Source organism: Carcharodon carcharias, chromosome 10 (assembly GCF_017639515.1).
Source record: "Carcharodon carcharias isolate sCarCar2 chromosome 10, sCarCar2.pri, whole genome shotgun sequence".
Taxonomy (NCBI): Eukaryota; Metazoa; Chordata; class Chondrichthyes; order Lamniformes; family Lamnidae; genus Carcharodon; species Carcharodon carcharias.
Genome location: NC_054476.1, coordinates 161,895,715 through 161,911,834, shown reverse-complemented (window position 1 = coordinate 161,911,834; position 16,120 = coordinate 161,895,715). Strand labels below are relative to the sequence as shown.

At 43.4% G+C, this 16,120-nt stretch overlaps 1 protein-coding gene across 1 annotated transcript in view; it reads right to left on the bottom strand.

Annotated features, from left to right (window-relative positions):
* LOC121282911 (EF-hand calcium-binding domain-containing protein 5-like) overlaps positions 1 to 16,120 on the bottom strand; it is a 211,154-nt gene that overhangs the window by 44,428 nt on the left and 150,606 nt on the right. The window contains exons 17-19 of the mRNA XM_041196722.1: positions 15,573 to 15,859; positions 9,078 to 9,247; positions 2,493 to 2,712 (exon numbers count right to left, since the gene is read on the bottom strand). Coding sequence (XP_041052656.1) covers positions 2,493 to 2,712; positions 9,078 to 9,247; positions 15,573 to 15,859 — 677 coding nt within the window. The remainder of the gene's footprint in view (positions 1 to 2,492; positions 2,713 to 9,077; positions 9,248 to 15,572; positions 15,860 to 16,120) is intronic.

Sequence of the window (16,120 nt, the reverse complement as noted above, 5' to 3'; positions counted from 1 at the left end):
CCACTTTTTTAAACATTTTTTTCCAATTTGAGTAAGAGAAAGCAGATGAACTTAAACATGTACAATTGTAAAGGAGTGCAAGGTAATAATGCTTATAGACCACAGTATATTACGTACAGTAATAAAGTGCAGAAATGATTATAATGCAGTGTAACAGGTGGAGATTAGAGTTAAAGGCTAAAGATTTGAATGTAGCTTCTTGTGGAGTTAGAAGAAGCAGAAATGATGGTCCCATCCTCACTCTTTAATCAAGTCCTCCTGCTACCACTCTACTTCACCTCCGGGCTTCAGTACATGACGAAATTGGTAAAGTCCCAACAGATGAGTTTTCAGGGCACCTGATTGGTACTTGCAACTCGCCTAAATGTTATGATGAGACCCAAGGTTGAATTGAATATGATCCCAGACCTTTCTGTTCAGGCACATGGCCTCTGTGGGGCCTGAATACTTCCACACACACATGAAGCTAGGAGCCTTCCTGTTGGTTTTCTTTCTTTTGCCTGGTGCCAATAATTTAGCAACTAAGTATTGTTTTTAAAGTTTTTTTCATGTTGTTTAATCTAAGGTTCATATTTAAATAACTTACAAAATAGACTTGTTGATTACAGTTTAATACAATAATAAGTTCTTCAGCATCCTTTTTCTGATAGCTCAAATTATGGTAAAGAAACTGACAGAATTGGAAGTATAATGAAACATATGGGAGGCTGAGCCCTGAGGAATCACTGTTCCATACATTTTGTCAGATTAGACTTCTCAGTTCATGAAATAGCATTTGTTATGCTAATTTGTTTGGGTAAAATTTTCAAAATGCTTTGTACATGCCATTATTGTAGACGTAGGTTATTACTGATTAAACAAGCAGGTTAATAGACCAGTCTCTAAATAAGGGCAGGATCTTCTGGCCCGTCCCACTGGCGGGATCTCCCGGTCCTACAGAGTCAAAGGATGTTTGGCCGCATCCGTTGCTGTGGGACCTGTCGGAAAATCCCAGCCTAAGTAACTGCCATAAGATAGATGCATCACAATTGTAGCAACCATATATTGAAAGATAATTTAGCAAGATCTCAACAAAGAAAGGGCAGCAAGTTATTTGTTACATCACTTTTCAAACAGCTAAGAATCCTCAGAGCAGCATTAAACACAAGCAAAACAAAAACAGAATTACCTAGAAAAACTCAGCAGGTCTGGCAGCATCGGCGGAGAAGAAAAGAGTTGACGTTTCGAGTCCTCATGACCCTTCGACAGAACTAGGTGAATCCAAGGAAGGAGTGAAATATAAGCTGGTTTAATGTGTGTGTGTGTGTGTGTGTGTGGGTGGGGGGGGGGTCCACTCCTCCATCACCCCCTACTCCTCAACCCCCTCCTATGGCACCACCCCATGCCCATGCAAAAGATGTAACACCTGCCCCTTCACTTCCTCTCTCCTCACCGTCCAAGGGCCCAAACACTCCTTTCAAGTGAAGCAACATTTCACTTGCATTTCCCCCAACTTAGTCTACTGTATTCATTGCTCCCAATGTGGTCTCCTCTACATTGGAGGGACCAAACGTAAACTGGGCGACTGCTTTGCAGAACACCTGTGGTCTGTCCGCAAGAATGACCCAAACCTCCCTGTCGCTTGCCATTTCAACACTCCACCCTGCTCACTTGCCCACAAGTCTGTCCTTGGCTTGCTGCATTGTTCCAGTGAAGCCCAACGCAAACTGGAGGAACAACACCTCATCTTCCGACTAGGCACTTTACAGCCTTCCGGACTGAATATTGAATTCAACAACTTTAGGTCTTGAGCTCCCTCCTCCATCCCCACCACCTTTCTGTTTCTTCCCCCTTCCTTTTTTTTCCAATAAATTATATAGATTTTTCTTTTTCCCACCTATTTCCATTATTTTTAAATATTTTTAAATCTTTTATGCTCCCCCCACCCCCACTAGAGCTATACCTTGAGTGCCCTACCATCCATTCTTAATTAGCACATCTGTTTAGATAATATATCATCAACTTCAACACCTATGTATTCTTTTGTTCTGTTGTCTGTGACATCTTTTGATGACCTGCTTCTATCACTGCTTGCTTGTCACTACAACCACATCCCCCCCTCCACTTCTCTCCCCCTACCCAACCCAGCCCCCACCCCCCCCTCCCCCCCCCACCCCCACACACACATACACACACATACACACACCTTAAACCAGCTTATATTTCACCCCTTCCTTGGATTCACCTTGTTCTGTCGAAGGGTCATGAGGACTCGAAACGTCAACTCTTTTCTTCTCCGCCGATGCTGCCAGACCTGCTGAGTTTTTCCAGGTAATTCTGTTTTTGTTTTGGATTTCCAGCATCCGCAGTTTTTTGTTTTTGTTTTTAAACACAAGCAATCTGCTCATTGCACTTTCTACTGATTTTCCATAGTATTTTCTGCCCAGTTCTGACCTTCTTGTAAGATTAATGAGGGCTGGAATTTAGGCTCCCACTTGGTATTGCATACTCACCTGGTAAAAATTGATCTCATGAGTATTGAAGTACCTCTCACAGCGATCTCGCAGTGTGTCCACACCCATGACTCCAAATACTCTGTTGTGCTGATCCTTCAGTGGGATCACAAGGAAGGATCCGTTTATTTTTTCCCGATGGCAGTTCCATATATGAACTTTGCCGTGTTCCTGAACTTTGAGGATGTGCAGTGGTTTCCCTTCATCAATTGCAGAAAAACTAGATTTAAAAAAAGAGAGAATAGACAAATGATAGATTAATGAACCTCTTTTGTTTTTTATTTATCGAAGTGAGTGTTACACTTCACATAGCCAGGCAGTGAAGGAGAGAATTACAGCCTACACCCTTTTATGCGCTTATAAGCTTTTAGTTACAGAGACACAAATTGTACATTATACACCCAAGATCCAACAAGCACAGTTTTTAGCCGGCTCCAGTACATATGAGCACAGGTGAATTCCCACTCAATGCACATCTCCTGATTACAATTAAGCACCCAATTAATAACAGTGAGCATGTTGGTGGGAATTGCAACATTTTTTCATCTTGGACATCCATGGTCAGCACCGAGCATCCAAGTCAGGTGTAGCACAATTAAATTCCTAGCAAAGCTCTACTTTTCCCCAGCAAGTGTTTCAGTAGCAACCTTACAAAAGTAACTCTTCCTGCACCTGTGTGATATTCTTCACTGAGTATATAGCCAGTATAATGACAATTTAATTATCAGCAGTCTGCCCATATCCACCAGGTATTGAGGTGACTCTTCCCACATCCATCCCACATAAATCAATTTTCATCCATTTTTTTTTGGGTGCTGAATCCCCTTGAAGTTCCAAAGTGGTGGTTGCAGTCTGTGTCCAGGCTTTTGGGGGAAATTGCATTGGACACCACGGACAGAATTTTGCAATCGTCGGGCGGGCAGGTGCATGCCTGACCTGAACGGTAGTAAAATAGTGTGTGATGTTGGGCGAGCGTTCTGACATCACGCACTCGCGTGAAATTTCGCTCGGCGAGCGCGGGTGAGAAGCAGCAGCGTGCCCGCTGACAATTAAGAGGCCTATGCACTTTTTGCGAGACCTCATCCACGGGCGGGATGAGCTTTCAACCAGAGATTAAAAAGAAAAAGTTTTAAAATTCATTTTTAACCTGTCCCTGCTCATGTGACGGAGTCACATGAGGGAGTCATGTTTTCCTTATTTTTCAATTCTTTGTTTGTAATGTTAAAAATCTTCAGCTCCCTGAGGCAGCTCTGTGCCTTCAGGGAGCTTTCACTGGTCGCACCCCCGCACATGCGCAGACTTCAGCGCTTGCCCTCCTCCTGACCCCACCTTGGCAGCGCTGAGCATTTCAGCCCGCCTTTCACACTGGATGGCTGTTAACTGGCCAACTGGTGTGAAATCGCGGTCGGAGCCCAATCGCAGGCGGTGGCCAGTTTCACGGCTGCTCCCGGCCCTGCCCACTACACCCGCTCGATGAAGTAAAAATTCTGCCCCATATTGCTGAGGGCGTTAGCCTGCGCATAGTGAACGAGCATCAAAAATATGCAAAGCAGACAGATGTTAATAAGTGTGTAACACTCATTTGACACAAGCCATGTCACTTTGGTGCTCAATGCTCCAGCAAACATCCTCACTTAACCTCGCACAGCTGGAACATGCATTCAACACCAGGAAGGACTCTTCACCAGCACTATTGATAAGGATCATCAACTACTTTGGATATGGCCTCCTAGTTGGAAAAATCTACAGGGAGTACTGTGGCATGGGCCTAAGGAGTTTTTGCTGACTTCAAGGCTTCTACACAAACCAGTTGCTTCCCAACATGGGTGCACGCATAGACAGTTCCCTTGGAATTCAGCAAAACTTGGAGAATGAACAGAAGCAACACAGAACAGGTCAAATAGCTGCAAAAGGGAGGAGAGAGAAAAGGAACTCAGCAAGAGACCATATCCACCCAGGGTGTTCAGGGAGAAATTCTGCCACCTGAACTTCAAATGGCATATGAGATGTCTGCATTTCATAGAGGACATCATCACTGAAATCTGTCAGCTGCTGGAGCCACAACTATTACTGCATTACTGATGACTGTGAAATTGACTGTGACAATGAATTTTTATGTGTCCAGCTTTTTAAGGCTGCAGCCGGAGATATCTGCAATATTTTACAGTTTGTTATGTACTGTTGCTTATGTGAAGCCACTAAGGCTCACTACTCAATGTGAGCTAACTGCATTCCATTCTCTCTTGCCAGAGTTTTGCTAGCATTGCAGGCTTTTCCATTATGCAGTGTGCCTTGACTACCCATGCATTGCTTTGCACATGTCAACTCTACCCTATACCGAAACCAAAAGGGATTCCACGCCCTCAGCATCCAGCTGTTGTGCTGACCACACAGAGTGAATCACAGCCAAAGAATTATGTCAGATGGCTTCTCTTCCCGCTCTTGCATCTTAACCTCTGGTGTACTGCAAGGATCTATCCCTGGTCCCCTTCTATTTCCTATGTACATGCTGCCCCTCGATAATATGCTCAGAAAACACAGCGCCAGTTTCCACATGTATGCTGAAAATACCCAGCTCTATTTTGGCCCAGATTTTCCATGCCCACCGGCATCAGGCATGTTTGGTGGCATGAGCCGACAATATGGCGCAATTGGTTTCATGATGGCGCGAAACCAGTTCACGATTGAATCCTCAGTCCGCCTATGGCCACCTTCTCTGCCATTGGGTGTCAGGAACTGCATTGTAGTCATCAGCATATCATTATTAGGCTTGCCCACCAGAATCGTTCCCCCCCCCCGCCACTGGATCGTCCGCCCATGTCTGTGGGAAAACACGCCGGTGTAGAACATGCCTTGACCAATGTGATGTGCAGAAGTCAGGGCTTTCCCACCAGGACCTTGCTTCACATTGTTGACATCGAGGAGCAGAAGGTGCTGGAGCCCAACAGGAATGGCACCCTGGAGGTCCATCAATGACATGCTGGGTGAATTCTCATGGACATGGCACTGTTGTGAAGTAGCACACAGAAGTTGGATAGTCACAGTTGATGCTTACAACAGATGATGACTGAGCGGGTGGGACAGGAAGATGTAGGATCGGCTAGGAGAGGAAGAGGTGTCAGGGGGTGAGGTTGGGAGGGGGGGGAATGAAGGTATCGGGAGTGAGGTTGGGAAGAGGGGAATGAAGGTGTCAGGAGGGTGAGGTTGGGAGGGGGGAATGAAGGTACCGGGGGGGGTGAGGTTTGAAAGGGGGGAATGTAAGTGTTGGAGGGGGGTGGGGGGTGAGGTTGGGAGTGGGGGAACAAAGGTGTCGGGGGGTGAGGTTGGCGGGGGGGTGAGGTTGGCGGGGGAGTGAATGAAGCTGTCAGGGTGGAGGGAGAAAGGGGAGGAGGGGGTACTGAGGGAGAAGATGGCAACTGAGGAGGTAGGTGTAAATGTGGGGGGAAGGCGTAAGGGAAGGAGTGCAGAGAGCGGCAGGGGTGCGGAAAGAGGATAGTGTCCGGCAGAGGAAGTGGTGCGGAAAGGGGAGGGTGTCTGCGGGGTGGAAGGGTGCAGAGAAGGGAGGGTGTCCAATGGGAGGAAGGGGTGCAGAGAGGAGAGGGACTAAGGTTGGAGGAAGAAGTAAGAGTGGAGGAAGGAGTCAGGAAGGCTGGAGAAAGAAGTGAGGCTGGAGGAAGATGTAAGGGTAGAGGTAATAGTCAGGAAGGGGGAGGGACTAAGCGAGGGACAGAGTCCACTCTGGGTGGGAGGGAAGGGGTTCCAGGGGGTGTAGGGGTTCTGGGGAGGAAGGTGTGCGAAGTGGGGTATGTACAGGTGAATGTGCACAGGAGGGGTCGGATAGGTCTTTGTCTGCCTCCTGGGGAGCAAACTGAGGGTGGGTGTGGTATGGAGGAAGGGTGAGAATGACCAAGGGCAGAGTGAGGCGGTAGGGTGGGAGGGGGAGGGTTTGATGGAAGCGATAGAAGGGACGACAAGGGCTGTCTTTCAAAACTTCTTTGATCTGAGGAAACTAGATGAATAATTTAAACCTCTCTGGTTTACACTCCAATTTTAAAGCCTTTTCGGAGATGCCTCGTGATAACCCACTTCCTCCAGAAAGATCCAGAGAGGCCAATATAATCCCAAGGAATGAACACCCCTCACTGCCATTCCACTAACACAATAAGACTTCCTCTTTGAACTGTAATTACCCCAGGCCCGTTTGATGAGCTCCTTAGACCAGATGTTCTTTCATTTATAGAGTCATAGAGGTCTACAGCACAGAAAAAGGCCCTTTGGCCCATCAAGTCTGCACCAGTCAAACAAGTACCTGACTATTCTAATCCCATTTTCCAGCACTGGGCCCATAACCTTGTATGCCATGGCATCGCAAGTGCACATCCAAATACTTCTTAAATGTTATGAGGGTTTCTGCCTCTACCACCCTTTCAGGCAGTGAGTTCCAGATTCCCACCACCCTCTGGGTGAAAAAATTCTTCCTCTCATCCCCTCTAAACCTCCTGCCCCTTACCTTAAATCTATGCCCCCTGGTTATTGATCCCTCCAGCAAGGAGAAAAATTCCTTTCTGTCTACCCTACATATGCCCCTCATAATTTTATGCACCTCAATCTCCTCTGCTCCAGGGAAAATAACCCCAGTCTATCCAATCTCTCCTCATAACTAAAACTCTCCAGCCCAGGCAACATCCTGGTAAATCTCCTCTGCACGCTCTCTAGTGTAAACACATCCTTCCTATAATGCAGATTCCAGAACTGCACGCAATACTCTAGCAATGGCCTAACCAGTGTTTTATACAGTTCCAGCATAACTTCCCTGCTCTAATATCCTATGCCTTGGCTAATAAAGGCAAATATCCCATATGCCTTCTTAACCATCTTATCTACCTGTCCCGCTACCTTAAGGAACATGCACACCAAGATCCCCCTGATCCTCAGTACTTCCCAGGTTCCTACCATTCATCATGTATTCTCCTGCCTTGTTTGTCTTGCCCCAGTGCATCACCTCACACTTATCCAGATTAAATTCCATTTGCCACTGCTCAGCCCATCTGACCAGCCCATCTATATCCTCCTAACTATTTACCACCCCACCAATTTTCATGTCATCCGCGAACCTACTAATCAACCCTCCTACATTCAAGTCTAAATTGTTTATATATACCACAAACAGCAAGGGACCCAACACCGATCCCTGTGGAATCCCACTGGACATAGGCATTCAGTCACAAAAACACCCCTCGACCATCACCCTCTGCTTCCTGCCACTCAGCCAATTCTGGATCCAATTTGCTAAATTGCCTTGGATCCCGTGGACTCTTACCTTCATTATCAGTCTCCCATGCGGGACCTTATCAAAAGCCTTGCTGAAGTCCAAGTAGACGACGTCAAATGCACTGCCCTCATCTACACACCTGGTCACCTCTTCAAAAAATTCAATCAAATTGGTCAGACATGACCTCCCACTAACAAAACCATGCTGACTGAACTTGATTAATCCCAGCCTCTTCAAGAGTAGATTAATTCTGTCCCTCAGAATTGCTTCCTATAGTTTCCCCACCACTGAGGTTAGACTTACTGGCCTGTAGTTCCCTGGTTTATCCCTTCCTCCCTTCTTGAATAACAGTAGCACATTGGCTGTCCTCCAGTCCTCTGGCACCTGTCCTGTGGCCAGAGAGGTATTGAAAATTATTGCCATTAAAATTTATCTTACATTTAAAAATTTTAATTCCCAAGCTAAATTTTATCCTCTTAAAACATATGAATCATAAAATCAGATATTCAAAACATGTTGGATGAGAAGAAACTTGCTCCAACATTATTTTGGAAGATAGAAACCATTGTCCTCAATCCCTATCACAGACTTTGTTCCCTTGCCAACAATTTTACCCCTCTCCCTGGCAACTGTCAGAGGCTCAGTCAGGCTATTTGTAATATTGGTGTCATTAAGCTGGGTTTCCTGCCACAAATGCACACCATTACTATGACTGTCTAATTCCAACTCCATAACACCACCAGATTGCATCCTTGCCTCGTCTTATCTGTTACCGAAACACTCATCATACCCTTGTTACCTCTAAACTTGACAATTCAAAGGCATTCCTAGCTGGCCTCCCTAGTTCTATACATCACAGACTTGAGGTGATTGAAAACTCTGCTGCCCATGTTCTAACTCACACTAAGCTCTGCTCATCTATCTAACTTGTGCTCACTGACCTACATTGGCTCTTGGCTAAGGATAAGGCAGGCAATATTAGCTCAATGGCCTGCTTTACCCTGCCCAATATTCAGTCCTGTTGAGTGCAATGAAATTGAATGTTGGATGGGGCATATAACCAGCAGCCCATGCAGTACTAACCGTTACCCAACACGAATTACTATCTCACTTTATGGGTTGCCTCAGTCCTCTAACATTACCAGATTGTCTTCTTTTTGTTGGCCTACAATTTATTTCAGTCTCTTGGTTGTCAGCTAGCTGCATGCACAAGTAGGATCTGGGTTCAGCATTTCAATCTAAAACAGGTTTGACTATGCATATCATAAAACAAAAGCTGTTACATAGAACCGGCTACAAATGTAAATGCTTACCTTACACCCATGTCTCTGTAGAGTGCCTGATTTAGGACATATGGTGCATCTTCCAGGGTGCAAGCCACATAGTGCAGGAAGTGTTCACCCCTCTCTGGCCTGTGATCATTATGTCTCAGCAGGGCTATGGAAGAACTTATTTCCTTATTGTCACCGTGAGCTTCTGAATCCTGTTGTGGAAAAACATCCATATTACCATGGAGACAAGAGACATATGCAAATATTTTCCACACAGGAACTCCAGAAAATACTCATATTTCAACCGCTTTAAACAAAGGTGTTCACCAACATCTACAGGTGCTCCATAAAAATGCAGGCATAGGAATGATTTCCCAAAGCACTTCCTTTTATAGGCTTGAATGGTTAACAAGCAAGTGACCAATAAACCTCTGAGAAAATACGTTACAGTAATTTGAACGTCTTAACAACTTGTTCCAGACATATTGGGGAATGAAATGCTTTAGTCCTATAATGAAATTGGAAATTAATTCATAATTGCTTTCCTCAGTCTGCTTTTCTTGAAAAGTCATGAGTGTTTTTTTTTTGTCAAGGTGCGTTGAAGTTTTTGCAGCCAATACAGTCCAGATAACTTCTTCATGAACACAATAACAATATCACCACGCACAGCAGCCAAAACAATTCTTCCCCTTTGGTGCCGCATTGTGTATTTTTCCTCATAGCACCTTGGCAGCTATTTCATTGCAGTGTGCTATAGGGCAGGCTTGCTGGCTGGCTGTCAAATGAAAGATGACTCTGCAACTGCAGAGGGCACACATCTTTATGTGGGCTGGTAAGAAAACCATGCTGCTATTTAATGGCACATTCAGTATGGTTTGTGGTACTGTAATTGAATAATCACTAACGATTGATCAAATCTGGCTCATCTGAAGATGTACTTTTCAGCTATGGTCGGGAATAAACTGAGGTAAGGTTAGTAAAAACCTGAACTCCTGTTGGCATTACTATCAGTTACCCAAACAAAAGGGAAAACTGTGCAGGTACGAAAAAAGTGTGCATGTGCAAAAACATTTTCAAGTTGGTGTCAGGGAATACAGTGTGAAAAGAAACACCAATTTGCATTTATATAATGGTTTTTAACATAACAAAATATTCCAAGGGCTTGACAGTTGGGGGTCAGGCCTGAGCAGGAGTTGGAGATAGCTAACAGCACAGTGGAGGAGATAAAGAGAAGTATCAAAGTGAAAGGAGTTGGAAACAGAGTTCCAAAGTGCAGGCTTATGATAGCTTAAGGTTCTGTCATTGACCCTAAAGCCGAAAGTGGCTGAATACACACTGAGCAGAGTTTGAAGAGCAGAGTTTAGAAGTAAGGCCATAGTGCTCATGGAGTTTACAGCAGTACAGAACAGCGAAGCTACTGGAGAAATTTGTCAATACTTTGAAGTCAGTGCATCAAGGGAGGGAAAGGCAGTGGAGAAGGACAATAGATCATCAGGATTCTATGTTGGATAGAATAAGAGCAGCAGGATTCCAGATGAGATGAAATTCATGTAAGATAGACCTTTGTAGCTTAGCAAAAAAGGTAAAAGGAAAATGAGTCTGGAGGTAGACTAGTGCTGGTGATAGGGATAGGACTGGTGACATTTCAGAGATCAAAGTGAATGGTGATGGATAGGACATAGAGTTTGAAGCTAGCTCAAGCAACATTGAGGTTGTACACTGTAAAATTGAACTTGATTTGGCATCCAGGATCAGGGATGGAAAACAAAGGCACAGAATTTCTGGTGTGGACAGAAGATGGCAGGTTTTAAATTGCTGGTGTTGATCTGCAGGAAGTGCTGACTCATCTACACTTAATCAGTCAGACAGCAAAGTATCAATCATGGAATTAAGTGTGGTACTGGAAATTTAAAGATGGAAATCATTAGTATAGTATAAGAGTCTGGCATAAATAGGGTTAATGTGGGACTGAGTACAGTAATGTAACAGAAAACATGACCCGCAACTAGAAGTCAGTCTAATGTTGGGCAGAGCCATGTACACAAGCAAGCATGGATACAGCTCCTGGCTTGAACCCTCTACTGTGTAACTCTTTCGAGTACAAACACGTTTCCATATATGTACATAGTTCTTGCGGTTAATAAATACATACCATTAGCCGACTTAAGAATATGAAAATTTCATTAAAGCTTACTGAAAGGTATCCAACACCTTACAACATGGTGGTAGTGAAAGGAAAAACTCAAAACCTTGCGAAAATGCAGAGAGAAACTTAAATCCTGCATGACTGAGGAAAAATTCGAAAAGGCATTCTGACCTGAACAAAAGCTTGAGAAGCAAACGCGCAGGGGAAATTGCCAGGCAAAAGTTCCAAAGAAAAGCTTGGAAGCTGAAGGCAGAAATTTAAAATTCCTCATTGCAGCAGAAGACTCCATAGGATCATTTGAAAGTCCAGCTTCAATTCCCAGAGGGCGGAGTCAGCAGAAGTAGCAGGGGTGAGCTAAAACTTTTAAATTCCAGGATACATCAAGTCCTGAGAAACATTTAAATAGTTCAGTGGTCAAAAATAGCCAGTTTAAAACACTATCGGAAAAACTAGATTCCCGAGTCATCGCCTGAACACCTGGCGTCAGAGCTTGTTCCGAAAAGGAAAAGAAGAGAATTCATTCTATAGAATTATGACTAAAAAAAGTCAGCTTTAAAGACCAGCAAAGGCCAGGATTTAATGATTTCACAACAGTAAATCATAGCGCTGAAATGGAGAAGTCTGCAGTTAGTTATCCAAGAAGCTATTGTTTAAAAATTTTTCAAGGCTGAGCATGGATGCCATTACAGCAGGAGCCCACCAAAACCAACAAGTGTGTTTAAATTCTTTGTCTTCAAACAAACAGCGCCACCATTTTGAATTTCAGCAACTTCTTAAAGCTGAACCTATACTTTAAAATTTTTTAATCATGGATCAGAAATCCACTCTTCCAGATCAATTTGGACATATCCAAGGCCAAGATCAATCACATTATTGGGGACTTTTGAGAAAAAGATTCCTTAGATACATACTTATTTCAAGTATGGACAAAAAGGCAGAAGTTCAACAAGTTAACACATTGCTTTACTCAGAGGCCCGATAGTGGGCAACATTATTGCTAGACGAGAAATCAGTGAATCATCTGCTAAATTTGAAGAAGTATTAAAATCATTCGATGTTTATTTTAACCTAAGAAGCAACAAAATCCTCAAAAGGGCTAAATTTAATAAGCGTGTCCAGCAGCAGGAGAACCTGTCGACTCATTAGTGAATGATCTGTACAGGATGGCTGAAAGCTGCAAAGACCTAAAATCTGAAATTATCGCGGAGAGAATAGCTGTAGGAGTAGCAGATGATGCACTTTCAGGCATGCTGCAAGTGAAGGAAGGTCGAACCCTTGAGAAAGCTATTCAGGTTGTTAGGCAGTCCGAACTCAGTGTGCAGCACAGGCCCATTTTAAGAGGAGAAAGTAAACTGTGGTATAAAGGAATCCCCACAGTCCAGTTCTAAACAGCACAGAAACAGGGACACTCCAGACCAAGGGCAGCAATATCCTAACCAACCAGTAGAGTGACCATGCCAGCACTGTGGAACACAGGCGAGATCAATGTTGTGCAATTTCAGCCCAATGCTTCCAATATAACAGAATTGGACACTTCGGCAAACTGTGCAAAGCCAAATACAGAAGCCCCAAAGATGATTCATGAGGTCGAAACTGTACACCAAGAGGAAACATAGCCATGCTTCTTGGGTGGGGTCAAGGATCCTAGATATTTGTACTGGAATGCAGACATTTTGGTTAATGGTCATCTCACAAGCTTCAAATTGGGCACAAGAGCCAAAGAACCATGGAAGAAAGACCTCTGGCTTCGAATAACAGTCACACCATGCCATGGACTCGGAGGAATCCAACTTCTGGTCATAGCCATAACTCTGGAACCATTAGGGTATGACGGAAAACAAATCTTTGAGCTGATGTAGGGCATCTGTAACCAGTCTTTTTCTCTCTTGAACAGAGATGTCTGTATAACCTGAATCTCCTCAAAACAGCAGGAGATGTCAAGAGAATCAATGTCGTGAATTGTACACAACTGCAAGTTCCTGAGAGTTCAAACAGGAAAGAGTATCTTGACTGGGACTTCAGCTCTGAACTGTCTTCTCTCTTTGCAGAGTAGGTTTTCCATTTTCTTTACACGTGCCTGAAAGCCCTCATTGGTCAGGCCACCTAACCACTGGGATGGTTATCACGGCACCTCCAGTGGAGGATAGATAAGGGAGCAACCAACAACAAGAAGAGCCTCAACCTCCGGCTCTCATGATTGTTGATAAGGTCAACACTGCGAACAGAGAAAATGCTGTAACTCTGGGCCAGCAGGACAGTGCCACAGAAGATGCTGGAGCCTAGTAGCAGCCATTCATTGATGACAGCACAACCCACAGCTTACTAAAAACCACATCCTCATAACAGGAAAGTCCAGCTTCTGTCACAGAGGACATCTCGATGACCCACACGACGCAAGAAGATGAGGAAGAAAACGACATGGACACGAGGACCACATTCGTCCACCTCACAAGAAATGGGATGGACCAACAACCCATCACCAGGATTGCTGAATCGACAAAGAGCAGCTCAATATCAAGAAGTGAACAAAGAGGATAAAAAGACACTCAGATGCCTGAATAATCTCCAAATCAACAGGGTTTATCTGCAACAACAGAGCCTATCACTCCTCCGTCAGCAGTGCGAACAAGATGTGGAAGGGTATTAAGGCCTCCAGACCACCTGAACCTATTATATCAGAGACTTGAAGGGGGCAGATGAGGTAGTAATAATGATGTAAACTAGAATAACTTGAAATATGTTGGATGAAGACTTGGGGTGAGAGGTGTAGTATTAGGGTATGACACATATCAGGTTAACACGGGACTGAGTACAGTATCACCCACACAGTGTTGTAAGAGATCACATGACCTACACCTAGGCATTAGTCTAATGTTGGACAGAGCCAAGCATGGAGACTGCTCCTAGCTTAAACCTTTTACTGTATATGTACATAGTTCTTGTGGTTAATAAATACATAGTTAACCTACTTGAGACTACAAAGATTTCATTAAGACCTACTGTAAAGTATCCAACACCCTACAATAATTAGCATATATGTAAAAGTTGACCTCACGCTTACAGATAAAGTATCTGTAGGACAACATATCAATGACGAGCAGCAGTCAGCTAAAAAAAGAAACCTTGTGTCATTAAAGAGGTGTCTTTGCAAAAGATGTACTAGCTGATTTGGTACAAATGGAAATGGAACCACATGAGGGCAAAGCCATAGAAGAATGCCACAGAGAATGGCAATGGAAGAACCCTGGAGAGGAAGCATAGGTTGGAGGTTGGGCAATAGTCAAAGAGGACTGATGGATCAAGGGAAGTTTTCCTCAAGGAGCAGTTTTGAAAGTAGCGGGAAACAATGTCTGAAAAGGGAGGCAAGGAAGAGACAAAAAGCAACAAAAGGAAATGAAGAGAAAGAAAGAGACCCAGTTGTGACAGACAATGATAACAAATAAAAATGAATAACACAGTTGTGGTTGTGGAAGAAATGGCAGTTGGTAATGCCCCCTGATCACAGTTAAGAACAATCAAAGTTTTATTAATTTGACAACTACATTCCATATTGTTACAAGCCTGTTGAGTATCTGTTTTTACGAATTTGGAGGTCCTATCATAGCAGTGCCTTCTCCAGTCTTAAACTTCACTTAAATAGATGGGTTTCACCTGGTGATTCTTACCAACTTTAGAAGAACAACAGTCACAGAAAGCAGAAGGATAATGGTGTAGTTTTAAAGGGGGTGCAGAAACAAAGAGATCTGGGGGGGGTCAAATAACCAAAATTTCTGAAAGTAGCAGGACAAGTTGATAAGGTTGTTAAAAAGCATGTAGGATCCTTGGTGCCTGAGATGATGGACTTCTGCCATGTGGAGAGGCTAGAAAAGCTGGGACTGTTCTCTTCAGACTAAAGAATGTTAAGGGGACATTTAATGGAGGTTTTCAAAATTATGAGATGCTTTGATAGAGTAAATAAGAAGAAACTGTTTCTATTGGCGGATGGATTGGTATCAGAGGACACAGATTTAAAATAATTGACAAATGAAGCAGGTGGTAGATGAAGAGAATTTTCATCAGTTGTTATGATCTAAAATGCACTGCCTGAAAGGATGGTGGAAACAGATTTCAAAAGGAACTTCCGAAAGAAAATTGGATGTACACTTGGAAGAACCGCAGAGTTATGGGGAAAGAGTAGGTGAGTGGAACCAATTGGATAGCTCTTTCAAAGAGCAGACACCGGCACAATATGCTGAATAGCCTCCTTCTGTACTTATGGTTTTATGATAATGATATAACTCAGGGCAAACATAATTTGCATTATGTTTGATATTTAGGTAGTCTCGTTGGTTACTAATTTAAAGAAGAGTATAAATGTACCCATGATAATCCATGCTATAATATTGTCCTACCTTATAAAGGGTCTGGAAAACAGATTTATACACAAATTCAAGATTAGAACTAGAGGTCTCTGCTGCTTGTTGGATATCATGCAGCCACCTTCTCCTGGCTGTACGTCTTAGTCGCGCTGTGCAATTCTGTTCTCTTCTGGCTGTGAGAAATGTTACTAGACAATCAAAATCGGGTTCATTGTCAGAGATTTCAGCAGCAATTGTTTCAATGTATGTTGAGAACTCTGCTTTTGACAAAATAGGATTGTCTGCACGGTACTTGCGGGAAAATTTCAGCTTGTGATGAGCTGTTGAAGAAAGATAAATTAAATTATTTGTTATGCACAACTATCATTTTCTACAGTGAAAAAAATCACGTGAAAAATAAAACTTTCTTATCAATTAGTTGCTTTACCATGAGTTGTTAAAAGATATGACAATAAACTGAATTGTTTTGTTTAACATCAAGAACTTAATAAAAGAGCAAAAGAAGAATCTGTAAGTAGGACATAAAACATGGTGGACAATGGTAACACTTCTATATTGACAGCTGTGACCAAAAGAATATC